Genomic DNA, 18,163 nt, shown 5'->3' with positions numbered 1-18,163 from the left:
GGTTTATATTTTTGAGTAAACTATCATCAATTTGAGCAACATGTTTACCTAACATCAAAAGAAAGCAAAGAATTTCAAAAAGCGGAAATAAAAATATCACAACATTTTTATTAACTGGCATCTATGACACCAGGAATATGTCAGTTGATCAAGAGGTCAACTTTATCAATGTAAAAACACCGTTACAGAAATGTAATACAAGATGTACACACATCACCATTACACTTTATTTCCAGCATAAAACACTTAACTAATAATGCAGCTTTGCTTTAAATGAAACTTACCAGCAGACAGCCTTCTGGAGATTGCAGTAATCCAATAAACTTCTGGTATTTGAGGTCAGTAGTTCTTGCAGGTTTATTGAGAGGGCCTGTTTATAAAGTGCTGGTTAAAACATAGTTTGCTGTATTCCAATGTGAATTTCTTAATTTTGCACAAACACCTGTCATCATTTGAGTCAGATGAAGATCCCAAATTCAGTGCCAGGTCTGTACTGAGTTCCCCGAACTTAACTAATATAGGTGACAGAATATTTATCAATATCGTTAAGCTAGAGAGAGGTGAAATATCCAGATTCCTGAAATAACTACTGATTTCTAGATTTTCACCCAGCTAGCTCTTTCACCAGAAATGCTGAAAAAGCAAAGTTTAGTCAATAGAGGTTCCCAGTAACGGAATTGCTAAGGAGGTGAGTGTCGTAACCGAATGTTCAAGTTCTCCCTGGCAACTGGGAATATGATGCCTTCCTAATTTAAGATGCAGGATTCACTTTGGCTAACCTTTCTGGCTTCTCCATTGCAGCTGCAAAGAAAACGGCACATCGGGAATGACATTGTGGCAATCGTATTCCAAGAGGAAAATACACCATTTGTTCCAGATATGATTGCTTCCAATTTCCTTCATGCATACATTGTGGTGCAGGTGGAGACTTCTTGTGCAGATAGAACTACTTATAAGGTAACAAAAGTAAAATGCATTGGGTGAACAAAGGAGGAAGAATGACAATTGAAACAGCCACAAAACAATTATGGTCTATTGATGCCAACTTGCCTATTCCAGTAACTTTTAAGCTCTATGGCGCATTGCAGTCTATTCTACCGTAAACTCAGCAATCCATTCGAGCTGACAGGCAAAAGAATTGAAATTGGTTTGATTAAATGGTATAAGTTATGCTCATAGACTGAACTGACAGCCCGTTTTACAAACTTGAAGTTGCTCATGAAGTGGGGGTTAACTGGCATTCACATAAATGGCATTGATTGTAATGTGAGCTTAACTTCATTCAGAAAAGGCTCTCAAATAATAATCATCCCTTCTCCTTGGCAGGTTTCTGTCACTGCTCGAGAGGGTGTTCGTCAATTTGGGCCCCTATTGCCAAGCCCACCTGTATTTAAAAAGGTAAAAAGGCTGTATTATCCAAAAAAAGGTTCCTTATGTACTTAAGAGGGTGGATGCTTTTTGTAGAAAGCATTTTGAAAGTAGTTTCCCATGGCTGGAGAGTTTGGAAATAAGATGTGTAGTCTGAATAAGGAATCGCCATTTCAGACTGAGATGGGGAGAAATTTCATTTGAATTTTCCACCCAAATGACCTGAGGATGCTCATTCATTGAGTGTGTTCAAGATTGAGCTCAGTAGACCTTGGGAGTGAATCAAGGCATATGGGAAACAGGAAGAAAGGTGAATTTGAGTTTGAAGGTAAGTCATGAAGGTGAGCATAGGTTGAAGGTGAGAAGAGGAAAACTTAAAAGGGACCTGAGGCGCAACTTTTTCATGCCGAAGGTGGTGCGTGTATGGAATGAGTTGCCAGAGGAAGTGGTGGAGGCTGGTACAATTACAACATTGAAAAGGCGTTTGATGGGTATATGAATAGGAAGGGTTTAGAAAGATAGGGGCCAAAAACTGACAAATGGGACTAGATCAGCTTAGGGTTTCTGTTCGGCCCAAACATGTTGGACCGAAGGGTCTGTTTCCGAGCTATATGACTTTATGATTCTATTATCTTATTAAAGGGCAGTGCACACGAGGGGGAAAGTGGTGTACTCCTCTTCCTGCTTCGTACATTCTTATGCTGTTAATAAAGTTGTCAATGGCTGCAATAAAATAACAAACATACCAATACAAGTTAAAGATTTGGAGCCAATCGTGATACATTGAATTGTTACAATGCGACAGCTGATGTGTTAGAGGGACAACTTTGATTGGTCTTACTCATCTCTGGTGTTATTAGTAAAGTAGTGTTAATCCTGGGATTGCTTTTCAAAATGCCTATTTTAATGATTTAAAGCAGGAAGCTTTTGAAATTTGATCCTTGGATTCCTTTTTTTAACTTGATGATCCTCTTTTGATATAATCCGGGGACATGTGATGGCTATCATTCATTATACTCCAGATTCTGCTGAATTGTACGCTGGTGTGAGTCCATGCACTGTGCCACGGAGTCATATCAAACAGTCTGTTCATGCAGAATCACTCGTCCGTCAACTCTACCACTGTGTGAGAACAGCTTCACTCTCCTTGTTGCCTTCATGGGGCCATTGCCTGAGATTGGGAATGCATGGGCAAGACACCCACAGGGGCAAACATCCCCACCCTGCACTTTGGGATATTGCATTGTGGAGGCTCAGGGCACTGCGCTGGCATAATCAAGTGCCTCAAAAGATTTTACTCAGAAATCAAGCTCCTGAATGTGTACTTTTTATGTGCAGGGCCCTGAATTCAGAGAGTTTCTACTCACAAAGCTCATCAACGCAGAAACGGCTTGTTACAAGTCTGAGAAGTTTGCAAAGCTGGAGGTGAGAACGTATATTTAACATATTCAAGAAATGCTCGAGAGTGATCTTTATCAATCACATCCATACTGCTGTTTGAACTGCTGTGTGTGCCATTTACTTGAAATAGACCGTTTTCAGTGCTGTTTTGGAACCATAAAATGTACTTCAGTATGTGTCAGATCAGGCAGTATATTGTCTTTTATCTTTGTTTGCCTACTGTCTAACTTATACTGTGCACAAGAGAACATTCAGGAAACTCTTGTTCTGGGTCTCATTAAGAAATCTGTGTTTTCAATCTCGTTGCACAGAACCGTACACGAGCAGCACTGTTGGACAACCTGCACGAAGAACTCCACAGTCAGACACAGGCAATGTTGGGACTGGGCTCTGATGAAGAGAAAATGGAAAATGGTGGCCATGGAGGATTCCTGGAGTCTTTCAAGGTAAAACCATCTATTTGAACATGTTATGTTTGAGATGTGATGGTACAGGAGGGGCTGCAAAGAAGATTCCCCAGGATGTTGTCCAGGAAGGAACATTTTAGCCATGAAGAGAGGCTGGATAAGCTCAGATTGTTTTCTTTAGATTTGAGAAGGCTGAGGCGAGGGTTGGTACCTGATTGAGGTGTATAAGATTGTGAGGAATGTGAACACGGTAGATGGGAAGCAGCTGGTCCCTTTAGTTGGTGGGTCAATGAAGAGTAGGCATACTTTGAAAATGAAAGTCAGGAGGTTTAGGAGGGGATTTGGGGGAAAACATTTTCACCCAGAGGGTGATGAGAATCTGAAACGCATTGCCTTGGAGGGTACTAGAGATGGGAAACTTCACAACGTTTAAAAATTTACATGGATGAGCACTTGAAATATCAAAACACTCCAGGCTATGGGCCAAGTGCTGGAAAGTAGTGTAGATAAGTGATGGGGTTATTTTGTTGGCGCAGACTCCATGGGCCAAATGGCCTCTTCTGTACTGTATGACTGTATCAGACATGCTCTTTTTATCTGTATGAATGCAAGGGGAATATCGAAATGACAGTAGGACATTCCACTTACCAAAGAGTCATAGAGAGCTAAAGCACAGAAAAGGCCTTTCGGCCCATTGTATCTGCACGCTCAGAAACAACCACCCAGCTGTTCTAATCCCATCTCCCAACACTTGACACGTCCAGGGATAATGGGAACTGCAGATGCTGGAGAATCCAATATAATGAAATGTGAGGCTGGATGAACACAGCAGGCCCAGCAGCATCTCAGGAGCACAAAAGCTGACGTTTCGGGCCTAGACCCTTCATCAGAGAGGGGGATGGGGTGAGGGTTCTGGAATAAATAGGGAGAGGGGGGAGGCGGACCGAAGATGGAGAGAAAAGAAGATAGGTGGAGAGGTTAGTATAGGTGGGGAGGTAGGGAGGGGATAGGTCAGTCCAGGGAAGACGGACAGGTCAAGGAGGTGGGATGAGGTTGGTAGGTAGGAGATGGAGGTGCGGCTTGGGGTGGGACGAAGGGATGGGTGAGAGGAAGAACAGATTAGGGAGGCAGAGACAGGTTGGACTGGTTATGGGATGCAGTGGGTGGAGGGGAAGAGCTGGGCTGGTTTAGGGATGCGGTGGGGGAAGGGGAGATTTTGAAGTTGGTGAAGTCCTCATTGATACCATTGGGCTGCAGGGTTCCCAAGCGGAATATGAGTTGCTGTTCCTGCAACCTTCGGGTGGCATCATTGTGGCACTGCAGGAGGCCCATGATGGGAGGGGGAGTGGAAATGTTTTGCGACTGGGAGGTGCAGTTGTTTATTGCGAACCGAGCGGAGGTGTTCTGCAAAGCGGTCCCCAAGCCTCCGCTTGGTTTCCCCAATGTAGAGGAAGCCACACCGGGTACAGTTGACACGTCCAGCCCCTTTCTATTATTTGTTGGCATTCCATCTTACTTAAAACCCTTAATAGACAAAAGTCTAGCAGTATCAGTCTTAAAAAAAATTCAGCTTTTTGAGGGGAAGTGTACTGCTAGCCCTACTGTGAAATTGCGCTTTCTCATCTAAATCCTCATTGTCAGGCTCTCATTTTGAGATGTACTCACCCTTATTTTTGATTTCTCTGCTCGTGGAAAAGATTTTGAAAATTTACCCTATTCAAAGCTTTTTATTGTCATAAAGACTAGATTGGATTGCCCACGATTTTCTAACCCCAGAAATACAAACCAGCAACCTTACCTCCTAATATAAACCTTTAAACTGCTGGTATTCAAGTGAATGTGCGCTGTCACAAATTCTCAAAAAATTCTGTCTAAAACCAAAAACAGCATTGCGATTCACCTGAGATACAAATCTACCTTCTTTCTGGGATCTTGAATTACTGGACATCACCAGAATTTGTTGTTTATAGCGTCATATCTCACGGAAACAGACCCTTCAGGCCAATGTATCCATGCCAACCAGGTATCCCAAACTAGTCCCATTTCTTGGGATTGGCCCATATCCTTCTAAACCTTTCTTATTAATGTACCTGTCCAAATGTCTTTTAAATGTTGTAATTGTACCTGTCTCCACCATATTCTCTGGCTGCTCATTCAATGCACACACCAACCTCTGCATGAAAAAGCTGTCCCTCAGGTCTCTTTTTAAATCCTTCCCCTGTCCCCTTAAATATATGCCATCTACTTCTGGACTCCCCTATCTTTGGAAAAACACCTTGGCTATTCACATTATCATGCCCTTCATGATTTTATAAACCTTTATAAAGTCACCCTTCAGCCTCCAACGCTCCAGGGGAGAAAGGCCTAGCCTATGCAGACTCACCCCAAACCGTCCAGTCCCCGCTTTCCGTTTGATTTGTTGACATTCTTCACTTAGGGTGTTGAATAGTTTCGATTTTAAAGTTAGAGCCTGGCTTGGTAGTAACACAGCTACCTTTTGGTTCAGAAGGCTGTGGGTCTCTGTGCTAGACCGAAGACCTGAGCACACAATCTAGACTAACACTTCAGTGTGTGACCAGTGGAGGTGGTGAGTTTCAGAGGAGATATTAAACCAAGGCTCCTTCTGCTGTCTTGACTTTTTCATTGGTAACAAAGATTTTAAAGAATAACACAAAAGACAGGTGGAAAAGAGGGGAGGAATAAGGGCCTCATGTACAGCAGACATCCTGTGTGCTGTTTAAGTGAGCTTTTGATATTTAGAAGTTTGTCATCTCCAGCTGTTTTGCCTTGAAGCAAAAGCAAAGTTGAAAAGAAAAGGGCTTTAATACCGATCTTTTAATGTCACCTCATGACACATATAAAAACAATCAAGGTTGGAATGATTTGGGAGAGGCACTAAAACTCTCACCCTGAATGGTTTTTCACCCCTGACTGGTTTTAATCTGCAAACAATAGTATAAAAGCATATGCAGCTGCAGTGAGTCAGGGATAAAAATAAGTCCTATTGACAAAAACTCTTGATGTTTTTAAGCTGAAACATTTTTCGCATTCCAGGCCCAGTCATCCTTGAACAGTTGATTTTCCACTATAAAAAGGGAGGAGAAACCAGTAACTTTTAAAAATGGCTTAGGAGTTTAGTTTTGTATTTGGAAATTGGGGTTCTGAAATGGGACAGAATTACCATGGCATGGTGTACCTCGATCAGGGCTGTAACTTTGAAGACACAGAAGGCACAGTGGCATTGCAGTGTTGGTTACCTTGTGTTACTCATGTATGATGATTGCAAATGCCCACCAATGATGAGGAATAAATGAGAATAGACATGGAATGTTATTTGGAAAAATGACCTGTGCAGAGTCTGCTGCTGTTTGCAGGTGCTTTACTCTCCTACTATCCACATACTCATCTGACAGACGGTATTGTGCAACTGAGCATTGGCCTGCACTTTCTGGTCCTGTGTTTTTTTTGAAGCTGAGATAAATTTTGGTTGGGCCACTCAGAAATTAACATTAGAACGGTAATTGTGCTCAAATGTCCTGCTGCAACAACTTCTTATATTTATGCAGCACAGTAAGTGTTCCAGAAGTGCTTTACGAAAAATATTGGCCGTAACCCCAACACAGTATGTTTTCGGAGAGACGGGAACACAAAGTATGTTGGGTGGCTTGGTGTAAATGAGGCCAATGTGAGACAAGGTTTTGGTCAGTCTCAGAGTTGCAGAGCGGAAAATTACTGCCCAGGACACCGTTGTGAGTTTGGTGCTGACACAAATTCTGAGGGCAGATTTATGGGGCGATGCCATTTACTCACCCAATCTTACCATGACTACAACAAGAGAGACACACTGGTGATGCTGTAAACTTGAAATGAAAACCAAAACTGCTGAACATTCACTGACTGTGGCAGGAGTGGTAGTGCCCCTTCCTCTGGGCTCAAATCCCACCTGCTCTGAAGGTACATCACAGCATGATTTTGAAATATGCAACAGAGAGACACTACAAGAGCTCTTGATGTTCAATGGTCTCACTGCGACAGCAGGTTTGAGTTTAAGTCCCACCTCATAATATGATGGCCACCGACCTACGTCATGAAATAGCCAAATAGGTTTGGTTACAAAAAATTATAAAGTGATAATTTCTGTAACTGTGGTGTGGTTGAGTTGGGAGGCATATGCTTGTAATGTGTCAGTCTGTGACTAAATGTGATTCAGTTAAAAATTGGTTTCAGTAACATCCTTTATTAACTGGCTTTTGAGAATAAAAAATGCAGAGAGACTATCTACATTGTGTTATAGATATAAGCTGAGCGAACCAGGCAGAAAATCATAGTGAGCTGAGAAGCGCAATAAGTTCAAAACAAGCAATGCAGATTTATAAGTCTGGTTGTTTGGGAATCAGAGGCAGGGGCTCATCTTGCACTGCGCACACTCATCTTTCTTTCCAAATTAGAGGGCTCTCCGTGTTCGCAGCCACTCAATGGAGACCATGGTATCAGGTCACAAGAAGCATCACAGCGGAGGGTTGCCAGGCAGCCAGAGTGGTGGGATCTCGCACAACGTGGTAGACATCATCAAGCACCCTCCCAATGTAAGTACACATCACTCCAACCTTAGGCATGCAGCAAAGTGCCTCTCAGTAACTGTTAGCTGGGACTCTTAATTCCATTTTGCAGGAAGGTCCACCCGTGGTGATGTTACGTGGTGAAATGATAAAGCCACAAGCAAGGACCATTCCTGGCTTGGATCAGAGGTGGCACGGTGGTTAGCACTGCTATCTTACAGCACCAGTGACCTGGGTTTGATTCCAGCCTCAGGTGACTGTCTGCGTGGAGTTTGCATGGTCTCCCTGTGCTCCAGCATCCTCCCACAGCCCAAAGATTTGCAGGTTAGATGGATTGGCCGTGCTGAATAACCCCGTAGCGTTCGGGGGTGTGAGGACCAGGTGGATTAGCCGTGACAAATGCAGAGTTATGGGGGTCAAGGGGGTGAGTTGCATTCCCACAAGAATGATGCATTCCCAGCTGGAGTTCGTGATTACACAAGAAACTGTGGCAAAATAGCTGCACTGTCAACATCACCAGCTCAGCTGTGAGGGGTGTATAAATACCTTTTGTATCTCCTGAAGCACAGGTTTGGGATGGGTGAGTTCAAAGATCTAGGGTATCCAGGTCACGTACATGGTAACTGCACAAGACACTGAGCCATGTCCTGCACGAGTTACCTAAGGCATTGGCCAACCTCAGACTTAATTCCCAGGGCTGAACTCTGCAGGATAGCCTGTGAGCCCAACATCAGTCCTATTTGCATTGATGGCAGGAAGGTCCTGCTTTCTTTTTATTCATTCATGGGATGTGAGCATTTATTGCCCGTCCCCTAATTGCCCAGAGGGCATTAGTGTGGGCCCAGAGTCACATGTAGTATGTGACCATGTCCGATAAGGACAGCAGATTTCTCTCCCTGAAGGACATTAGTGAGCCAAATGGGTTTTTGTGACAATTTGACAGTGATTATGTGGTTACTGTTAGTTTTTTTTAAAAATGGAGTTCAAATTTCACTGTCTGCCATAGAGGGATTCGAACCCATGTCCACAGAACATTGACCTGGTGTTCTGCATTGCTACCCCTGGTGACACTGCCACTATGTCACCACCTCCCTCCTAAGTTGATAATTACACACGAATTAAAATGCCGTAAGCACATCGATGCACAAGGCTGGAGCATTATCCAACCTTGTGAGAAGGTTAACTCTCAATGTTAATTTTGTTTCATGGTTTTGGCTTCACAACTACAGATGTGACCTTAACTAACAGTTTATGTAACCTGTGACATAAACTGTTCCATGGCATTGTTGCCAGAGTAAAGAGAAATTGCTTGAAGATAGAAAATTTGTCAGATTCTGCTGACATCTGGATCACATAGTTGCTCTCCTAGTTCTGTGGGCCATACTTCATCCATTTCTGCAATGACGTAGCAATCTCGCTCTGTAACAAACGTTTTCATTTAATTTGGCAGCAAGCAAAGCTTCTGAAGAGCCCAGTGAAAAGGAGATCAGCTCTCTTCCCTCGAACCCATACAAGTTCAGACAGTCAGTTGGATGGGAGACCACGCTGGTAAATATGTGATCTCTGGAGTGCTTTATTTGCCCTGGCTTTCATAAGGTAGAATGATAGAAGTTTACAGCACAGCAGAAGGAGACCATTCAGTCCATCAGACCTGCACTGACTCTTCGAGAGAGCAGTTGTGTTTAGTCCAACATTCCCACTATCCCATATCCTAGTATATCCCAACATATCCCATTAAGCTCCTCATTGGCAAGTGAAGTGTCTGATTCCACGCTGTACAGCTCTATGACTTTATGACTCTACTCATTCAACTCCCTATTAAAGTTATTGAGGGAATCAACTTGCATCTTTTCAGGTAGAACATTGAGATGTAAATATTCTCTGAATAATACCATTTTGCTTCACCTTCTCTGTAGCTGCAGTTCCAATGATTTTAAAACTATTTATTCCCTGTTTTACTCTCTGAAATCCTCTTATTTTCTTGATAATATGTTCAAGAGGTATTTACACAGACATGTGAACAGACAGGGAATACAGGGATATAGGGGACCATGTGCAGGGAAATGGGATTAGTTTAGAGTGACATCATGGTCAGCACAGACATGGTGGGCCGAAGGGCCTGTTTCCCCGTGGTACTGTACTCTCTTCTAAGTTCTTTAGTTCCAACTCCCTCCGTTTTGGCTAAAATCCTTCATCCCTGATGACATCTGGTATCCTTTCTAATGTCTTTACATCATTCCTGAAATTCTCATACCTAGGATGCTCCACAATACCCCTACTAAGGACTAATCATGGACGATCAAGCCCTAGCAATGCTAGCTTTCTTGTTATATTCTGTTCCTGGGTGGCACAGTGGCTCAGTAGTTAGCACTGCTGCCTTATAGCATCAGGGACCTGGGCTCAATTCCAGCCTCAGGTGACTGCGTGTGTGGAGTTTGCATATTCTTCCTGTGTCTGTGTGGGTTTCCCCTGGGTGCTCCGGCTTCCTCCCATAGTCCAAAGATATGCAGGCTAGGTGGATTGGCCATGCAAAATTGCCCGTGGTGTTCAGAGATGTGTAGATTAAATAGGTTATAGCGGGATGGATCTGGGTGGGATGCTCTGAGGGTCAGTGTTGACTTGTTGGGCCAAAGGACCTGTTTCCACACTGTAGGGATTCTATGAAGTTCCTCTATTTATAAATCCAAGCAGCCCAAGTCTAATGGCCAGAGAAGACTCTGCTATTAATAGGTACCATGGAAGGTTAATTCTGGTAAGCGATATTACTGGATGAGTTACCATATATGTAACCTCTTCAGTGTCCGTGTCCTTTGGTGGACTTCTGTGTCGATGTGCTGATTAACAAGTCCTTAATTTAAATATTATTGTCCATATTACCAAAACTTTCCAGTGGTTTTGCTCATTCCTCTCTCTGTAGTCTAAGAACCTTTTGCAATCTCTGCATACCTACAATATAAGAACATAAGAACTAGGAGCAAGCCTGCTGCACCATTTCATACCATCATCGCTGATCTCATTTCAGCCTCGACTCCACTTTGCTTGCAGTGCTTTCTTCTGCAGATTCCCTTCTCTTCATCATTAGCAGCCATTCCATGAACAATCAAGGCCCTAAACTCTGAAATTCCATTCCTAAATTGCTGACCCTCTTCTCATTTAAGATATGCCTTAAGACTCACCCCTTTGACCAAGCTTTCAGTGACCAGTCCTGGTATTACATTTCCTATGAAATGCCTTGGATTGGATTTTTAGGTCAAGGGTGCTAGATAAATGCAAGTTGCTGATGCATACATTTAATGGAAGACCTAGAACTTGGGTGGGATAATGCATTTGACACTGTCAAAGAGATATGTTTCATTTAAATACTAGAGAAAGCAGATAAGATCACATTACTGCTCTCCAAGCAGGAAGGATTACCCTCATGTCCTTTCCCACAGTCAGGCTTTGCTCTTTTGTGGTAGCTGTCTTACGTTTCACATAAAGGGTTCCTTAATCTTGGTAACCTGCACCAATTATAGCTCTATTATAGCAGGGAAAGACTGCAATTGCACGGAACAAGACAGAGTTTTTCAACCACAGAAACAGGCCATGGTCTGTTTTGATACTTATGCTCTCCTCCATTCCTATTGGGTAGATCCTTCTATAGGTCAACTTTCACACAGAGCAAAACCTGACTTGTGCCAAAGCCAGGCAATGATGAATGCACATTGCTGGGGAAAACTCAGCAGGCCCGGTGGTACCTGTGAAGAGAAATCAGTTCTGGAGAACTGTTCTGAAGACAGGTCGCTGGACCCGAAACATTAACTCCGGTTTCTCTCCACAGATGCTGCCGAACTGCTGAGTTTTCCCAGCAATCTCTGCTTTTGTTTCTGATTTCCAGTATCCACAGTTCTTTCAGTTTTCTTCTTTAGCTATGAATGTACCATTTGTTTGGAGTGTATAAGGAATTGATTTCATTGCACCAGGAGATAAGACCAAGATTTTCAGTGTCACTAACGTAACATAAATGTACAGGAAGAATGCTCTCAAGCTGCGGCACTGACATATTGACTTGCATTTTTCTCCGACAGCGAAAGTCTCTCGAGTTTGTCGAAGACACCTGAAAGTAGTCAGATCTCATCGGACGTCAGATGGGAAACGTCGTCCAATCCAAGCTCTCCTGAAATGGGTCCCAACAAAGACAGGTAATCTTCACAGTGCAGTGTAAAATGCCAGGAGTAACACAAGGACACTCCTCTCTTGACATTTTCATTGATGTTTGGATCTGAACTGCACCTTTAATGACACGCTTCGCAGTAGGAAATGCAGCCAGAAGTTCTTAGTATCATTGCAATGCCCAGGGAGGTCATTTGGCCCATTTTGTCCCTACCTCGCTGTCCAAACGAGCAGTTGTTCAGTGCTATCAACCTGCCTCCTGCCCATAGCCTTACACATTCTCCCTTTTCTGATGACAGTTTAATTGCCACCTTTGTAACACTTACAAACAATGCATTCCAGATCTTAACTGTTCATTGCATCAAAAAAGCCTATCCTTGTATTGTTCTTGCTTCCTTTGCTAATTATTTAAATCTGCGGCCTCTCATTCCTAAAGCTTTCGCAAGTGAGGACTATTTCTTCCTACCTCCCTCTCTATCTGGAGCCCTCATGTTCTTGAACAGCTCTATGAAAAGTCTCCTTTCAGTCTTAGGCCATAATACCATAAGAAATAGGCCCGTTGAGCCTGCTCCACCATTCAATAGAATCAGGGCTGATCTGAAAATCCTCAACTCCACATTCCTGCCTTTTCCCCATAACCCTTGATTCCCATGCTGATTTATGTTCCCAAACACCAGATACATGTCCCTTCCAATCTGCTAATGCTGTAGCCATGTATATTCATAGCATCCCTACAGTGTGGAAACAAGCCCACACTGCATCCCACCCAGACCCATCCCCCTATAACCAAACTAATGTACACATCCCTGAACACTGCAGGCAATTTAGCATGGCCAATCCACCTAGCCTGCGTATCTTTGGACTGTGGGAGGAAACTGGAGCACCCGGAGGAAATCCACACAGACACAGGGAGAATGTGCAAACTCCACACAGACAGTCACCCGAGGGTGAAATCGAACCTGGGGTCCTTGGTGCTGTGAGGCAGCAGTGCTAACCACTGAGACACCGTGCCGCCCTGTATGTTGCTCATACACCTTTTCTTTTTGAGGCTAGTTCACTTCCCACAGGCATTCACCCTCAAATCCTGTTTGTAGCCACCATTGACAGCACTCTCCGATTTTCCGCCCAAGTGGGGAAGGTGGCATGGCCCTAGCTTCTCACGCTGACTCTCTTCATTCTTCACCAGGACCTATAGCAAACTCAAGGAGAACGGCAAGGGCAACATCTCCCGTTCTTCATCGAGCACAAGTAGTTTCAGCAGCACGGCTGGAGACAATGAAGCTTTGGAGGACTATGAGTCCAGCACAGTGAGTATATACAGGCAGTGCCATGGGAAAAGCTGTACACAGTTTCGGGGTGAGGTTAATTCTCATTGTGCATTTGTTGATATAGTGGTGCTTGTTCAGCATGATTATTCTTGTCCAAAGCATTAATTCTGTGTAACTTCAAATATTCCTCTAAGGAAATGAGGCATCCTGTGAATTTTTCAGGGCAGAGTGATTATTGAGCAATAATTATCACTTCTTACATCATTAAAGACTCATCTGCTCTTAAGTGTATCAGCCCTAATTTTTTAGCCCATTTAGTCTGGAGTTAGTTGGCTAGTTCATGTTGTTAGAGTGATTTCTGCACAACATTTTAGGCAAGAATGAGAAACAGTACATCTTGTGGAAGAGCAGAGAATCTCTAAAAGGAGCCTCTGAACTTCTATGTTGAACTGTGTGTGTGAGAATGCTAGGATTTCAATTTGCCCCATACTCACTGTAGATGCTGATAGCCTCATTATGATTCTTACAGCTATTGAGTAAATGCATGGTAGAGTACAACTTACTGATCATTATTATATCACGTGCCTAACTGGTTTACACTTTCTCTTTGTGTACAGGGTAATCAGCCATCCATAGCATCTCCTTTCCGACAAGACGTCTTTGTCTATGGCAGTGAAAACCAAAGCAGCCCAAATCAAATAGGCTTGTGCAAGAGCCCCACAGGTCGGCATTTCTGGAGTTCTACATTCTTACCTGACATCTTGAAAGCTTAGCCAATTGCCCCATCAACTGCACAGGACCATCGAGGGGTTAAGCCATAATGCTAGTTCCCATTCAAAGTTGCAACCTAGTTGTATACCCTAGTCTGTCTGTCTGGACTGCTCCCCTAAGCCACACACCATGCAGACATCCTGGAACTCACTTCCTAACAACCCTGTGGAAGTCTATACACCTCAATGAGATTGCAAACAGCAGTTCACCACCATCTACTTGACAGCAATTAGGAATGACCAATCAATGCTGGTCTAGCCAGCAATGCCCACACCCCAACAGCGAATACAAAAACAAATATTTGTTGCAGAGACAGAGAGGACTGAGCTTGAGAGCTTTCAGCAATGTGTGGATTGTGCTAATGCACTGGAAATCCAAAAGTTTAGAGAAGGTGAGTTCCAGTCTCACCATGGGAACTTGAATGCAATTTTAAAACTCTGGGAGTAGAGGCTGGTTTCGTCAAAATGTGACTCCCGTCCTACACCAATGTAATTGTTCTCTGAATAAAGATGAACCATTTCCATCGGTTGGAAGTTTGAGAACTAGGGGGCATTGTCTGAAAATTAGGGCCAGACCATTCAGGAGAGATCTTAGAAAGTACACACAAATGGTGGTAAATGTTTGGAATTCTGTTCCACAAATGGCTAGATCATTGTTAGTTTTAAGTCTGAGGTAAACAGATTTTTGTGAAGCAAAAGGCCAAAGGCAGGTATATAAGGTCACAAATAAGCCATGATTTCATTACCTAGTGGAACAGACTTGAGGGACTGAATGGTCTATTCACTCATAGTATAGAATCCATACAATGTGGAAGTAGGCCATTCAGCCCATACCAACCTTCTGAAGAGCATCCCACCCAGACCCAACCCTGCATTTCCTGTGGCTAGCACACCCATCCCCGGACACTGTGGACAATTTTACTACAGCTAATCCACCTACCCTGCACATCTTTGGACTGTGAGACGAAACCAGAGCCCCCAGAGGGTGCCCGTGCAGACACGGGGAGAACGTGCAAACTCCACATTGACAGTCATCTGAGGGCAGAATCAAACCTGTTAGACAGCAGTGCTAACCATTGAACCACTGGCATAACTCTTGTCCTTGTGTTCTTAATAGTTTAAGTAGTCTAGCAAGAAACTAGACTGTATCAAACCTGGAGGAGGCCCGCATCATCTTTTCAAAGCAACTATGAGTTGATGATGAATATTACCCTACCAACAAGCTCTCATATCCTAATTACTAATAAAACACACATTTTCCTGAGGTAGAACTGTCACTGAACCTCGGAGTATCTGACTATCAGATTGCTGTGGTTTCAGGTTATTTAATAAAACCATGAGCTATATAAGTGAAACCGAGTCAGAAGTCGCATGAAACCAGGTTATACAACTGCCAAACTCTGAAAGAGGAGTCCTGAAGTGTAGCTTACATGAGGATGAGAAAATAGTGCAACTTGGCCTTCTATTTCTTGCCTGAGAAAGAAAAACCTTTACAATTCAGAAAGGTTTTAATTTGGTGCATGCAACATCTGAAGATGGTGAGATATGGTTCAGGCTAGCTGTGGTGTATGCTCAGAGTGTGCAGTGGGCTAATCATAGCATCTTGATTGATCTCCTCTACTCCCCCCAACCTGGTCCTGCTTTGGCCCATGTATCTTCCAAGTGACGATAAAGAAATCTGAAACAAAGTTCCAACAGCTATTGCCATGAAAGATTCCTCTTGTCACTGTACACCGCATTGTCAATCTACATGTTTTGAAAGTTTATTTTCCTCCACAGATACAGCCAAGTGTAAAACTTCTCCAAGAACTACTTTGAAATTCAGATTTGATAAACTCCATTACAGCTCAAATCCAGTAAGTACCGGGCCACCAAGTCCGGCCCTTTCTTTGTCGTGAATTTGACACATTGAATAACTTCTCAGTTAAAGCATTTTCTCACGATAACCTTCGTCACGATCATAGTCGTTAAGCAGCTTCTAGGCTCAGTGAATTTATGTTTACATTGTTCTGAGAGGGTTCAATGGGGGTAGTTGGAGACACTGGGCATAGACAGCGACCGTGGAATCTTTGAAGAGAAGTAGTGAGATAAACAGGTGAGGCAGAGAAAACAGCAGTATTGGGATTACGTTTGAATTACTCAGGCAAAAAGCTGGTAGTTAATGGCCTTCTTTTGGTGATGTAAGCCCATTCTCAGCAAATAGCTTCCTAGGCAGGCTGGGTTCTAAGCCTTCATGCATCAGTACAGTGTTCAATTAATCCCATATTGTATCTGCCCATATAGTATACAATATTCCATCCAGCCCACAGGCTATCTAGAACATCCTGTAGTGCTCTGCCTCCCTTACTGACAACATACAAACCTGCAGATACTGAAAATCTGAAACAAAAACAGAAAATGGTGGAAATACTCAGCAGGTCTTTGAGCATTTGTGAGGGGAGAATCAGGGTTAATATTTCAGATCTACATTCTGTCATCGAGCTGGCAGGAAGTTACAGATTTAGAATCTGGGGAAAAGGGTGGGTGGAAGGGAGGAAGAAAAGGAAAGGTCAGCAACATTGTGGCGAGCAGGAGTGATTTAACTGGCTCATTATATACAAAGGAAAAGCAGGTTGCCAGGGAACATGTGAGAAAAGAGAGGTTTTTTATCTGGACGAGGTCACTAAAGAGGTATTGCAGCATTTTGAAATGAGGAGCAGTGGTTGTGATCTAACTTTGTTGAATTCACAACTGGTTCATGTTTCTATTGTTAGTAATCATTTAAAAGCTAACCAGCAGCTGAGTTAATTTTATTCCAATTGTTTTCAGCAGGGTCACTAACAGAGTCAGTGCCCCCCACCCCCGACATTTTGCACTTGTAAGGTCAGTCCTTGTATTTGCTTCATCTCCATTCCTGATATGTGTGTGTTCTATCAACATATTCCTTTTGAAATATGTCAGAACATGTGACTTAGGAACGGGAGTCAGCCACCCTCCATTCAAGCCTGCTGCACCATTCAATAAGACCATCACTGATCTGATTGTAACCACAACTCCATTTTCCTGTCTACTCCTAATAACATTTTACCCCTTGCTGAGCAAGAATCCATCTCCCTCTGACTTAAAAATTTCAAAAACTTCTTATCCTCCGCATTATGAGGAAGACAGTTCCAAAGATTCATAATGCCAAGGCTATAGGCCAAGCGCTGGGAAATGGGAGTATATTTGACTTATTCGGATGCAATGGGCTGAGGGGCCTTTTTATGTGCTGTAGACCTCTATGACTCTTTGATCCTCTAAACAAAAAATTATTTGTCTCTATCTTAAAAAGGTAACCGCTTTTCTTTAAACAGTCACCCCTAGTTCTTGATTCGTTCAACCTCTCCACATCTTCCATGTCAAGACCGCTCAGAATCTGAATTACAATATTTAAAAGGCATCTGAATGGGTATAGGAATAGGAAGGGGTTAGAGGAATATGGGCCAAATTCTAGCAAATGGAACTGGAATAATTTAGATTATCTGATTGGTATGGACAAGTTAGATCAAAGTGTCTATTTCCATGCTGTATGAGTCTGTGACTTTGTGACTCTGTGATATGTTCCATTCAAGTCACTTCTTGCTCTTCTAAATTCCAGTGAATACAATCCTAGCCTGTTCAATCTTCTGTCATAAAATGCCAGTCCATTCCAAGTATTAGTCAAGTAAATAGGTAAGGAATTAAATGGGAGGTAGAAGACTTCAGGGTATGGATAGTAGGTATTTACTAGCGGAAACCTTGCTGCAGTTTTATACAAATTTGGGCACTCTACATAATCCTGGAGCACTTTATAGGAGATTCCATACACAATATTTTGTCTCTTTGCCAAAGGAAAGATAACAATTACCTCAGTCAGGTGCTGCGAAAGTTCACTGGGCTGATTACTAAAGTAAACAAACGTTGCACATCTAAAATGAAAACAGCAGGTGCGGAGTAGAACACAAGAGATGGGAGCTGGGGTAAATTATACCCACTGAAGAGTGACCCATCATTCAGTAAGATCATGGCTGAGACAACATCTCAACATTTACACTTTGTCCCTGTATTCCGTGACTCAGTGAACATATAAAAACGCATTAACTCAGTCCTGGATACACCCATTGACTTCACTGGTCTCTGAGGTAGAGAAATCCAAAGCTTCACAACATTATGTATAGAGAAGTTCCTTGTCTCAATCTTCAAAAGCCATCTGCTTAACGTGGGACCAATGATGCTAAACT

At 43.0% G+C, this 18,163-nt stretch overlaps 1 protein-coding gene across 9 annotated transcripts in view; it reads left to right on the top strand.

The window, feature by feature from the left end:
• The window catches only part of LOC125464526 (rap1 GTPase-activating protein 2), a 325,971-nt gene that overhangs the window by 301,699 nt on the left and 6,109 nt on the right, over nucleotides 1–18,163 (top strand). For 7 of the 9 annotated variants that reach the window (XM_048557001.2, XM_059655287.1, XM_059655286.1 and 4 more), the window contains 11 exons: nucleotides 802–957; nucleotides 1,327–1,398; nucleotides 2,707–2,793; nucleotides 3,081–3,215; nucleotides 7,625–7,762; nucleotides 9,186–9,283; nucleotides 11,803–11,916; nucleotides 13,074–13,194; nucleotides 13,773–13,878; nucleotides 15,705–15,781; nucleotides 16,734–16,787. In XM_048557001.2, coding sequence (XP_048412958.1) covers nucleotides 802–957; nucleotides 1,327–1,398; nucleotides 2,707–2,793; nucleotides 3,081–3,215; nucleotides 7,625–7,762; nucleotides 9,186–9,283; nucleotides 11,803–11,916; nucleotides 13,074–13,194; nucleotides 13,773–13,878; nucleotides 15,705–15,781; nucleotides 16,734–16,745 — 1,116 coding nt within the window. In that variant the 3' untranslated portion in view covers nucleotides 16,746–16,787. The remainder of the gene's footprint in view (nucleotides 1–801; nucleotides 958–1,326; nucleotides 1,399–2,706; nucleotides 2,794–3,080; nucleotides 3,216–7,624; nucleotides 7,763–9,185; nucleotides 9,284–11,802; nucleotides 11,917–13,073; nucleotides 13,195–13,772; nucleotides 13,879–15,704; nucleotides 15,782–16,733; nucleotides 16,788–18,163) is intronic. The other 2 variants (XM_048556997.2, XM_048556998.2) reach the window with 2 other exon arrangements.

The sequence above is a fragment of the Stegostoma tigrinum genome, chromosome 27 (assembly GCF_030684315.1).
Source record: "Stegostoma tigrinum isolate sSteTig4 chromosome 27, sSteTig4.hap1, whole genome shotgun sequence".
Taxonomy (NCBI): Eukaryota; Metazoa; Chordata; class Chondrichthyes; order Orectolobiformes; family Stegostomatidae; genus Stegostoma; species Stegostoma tigrinum.
The sequence above is the reverse complement of the archived record's forward strand: the minus strand, read 5'-3'. Positions and strand labels throughout refer to the sequence as shown.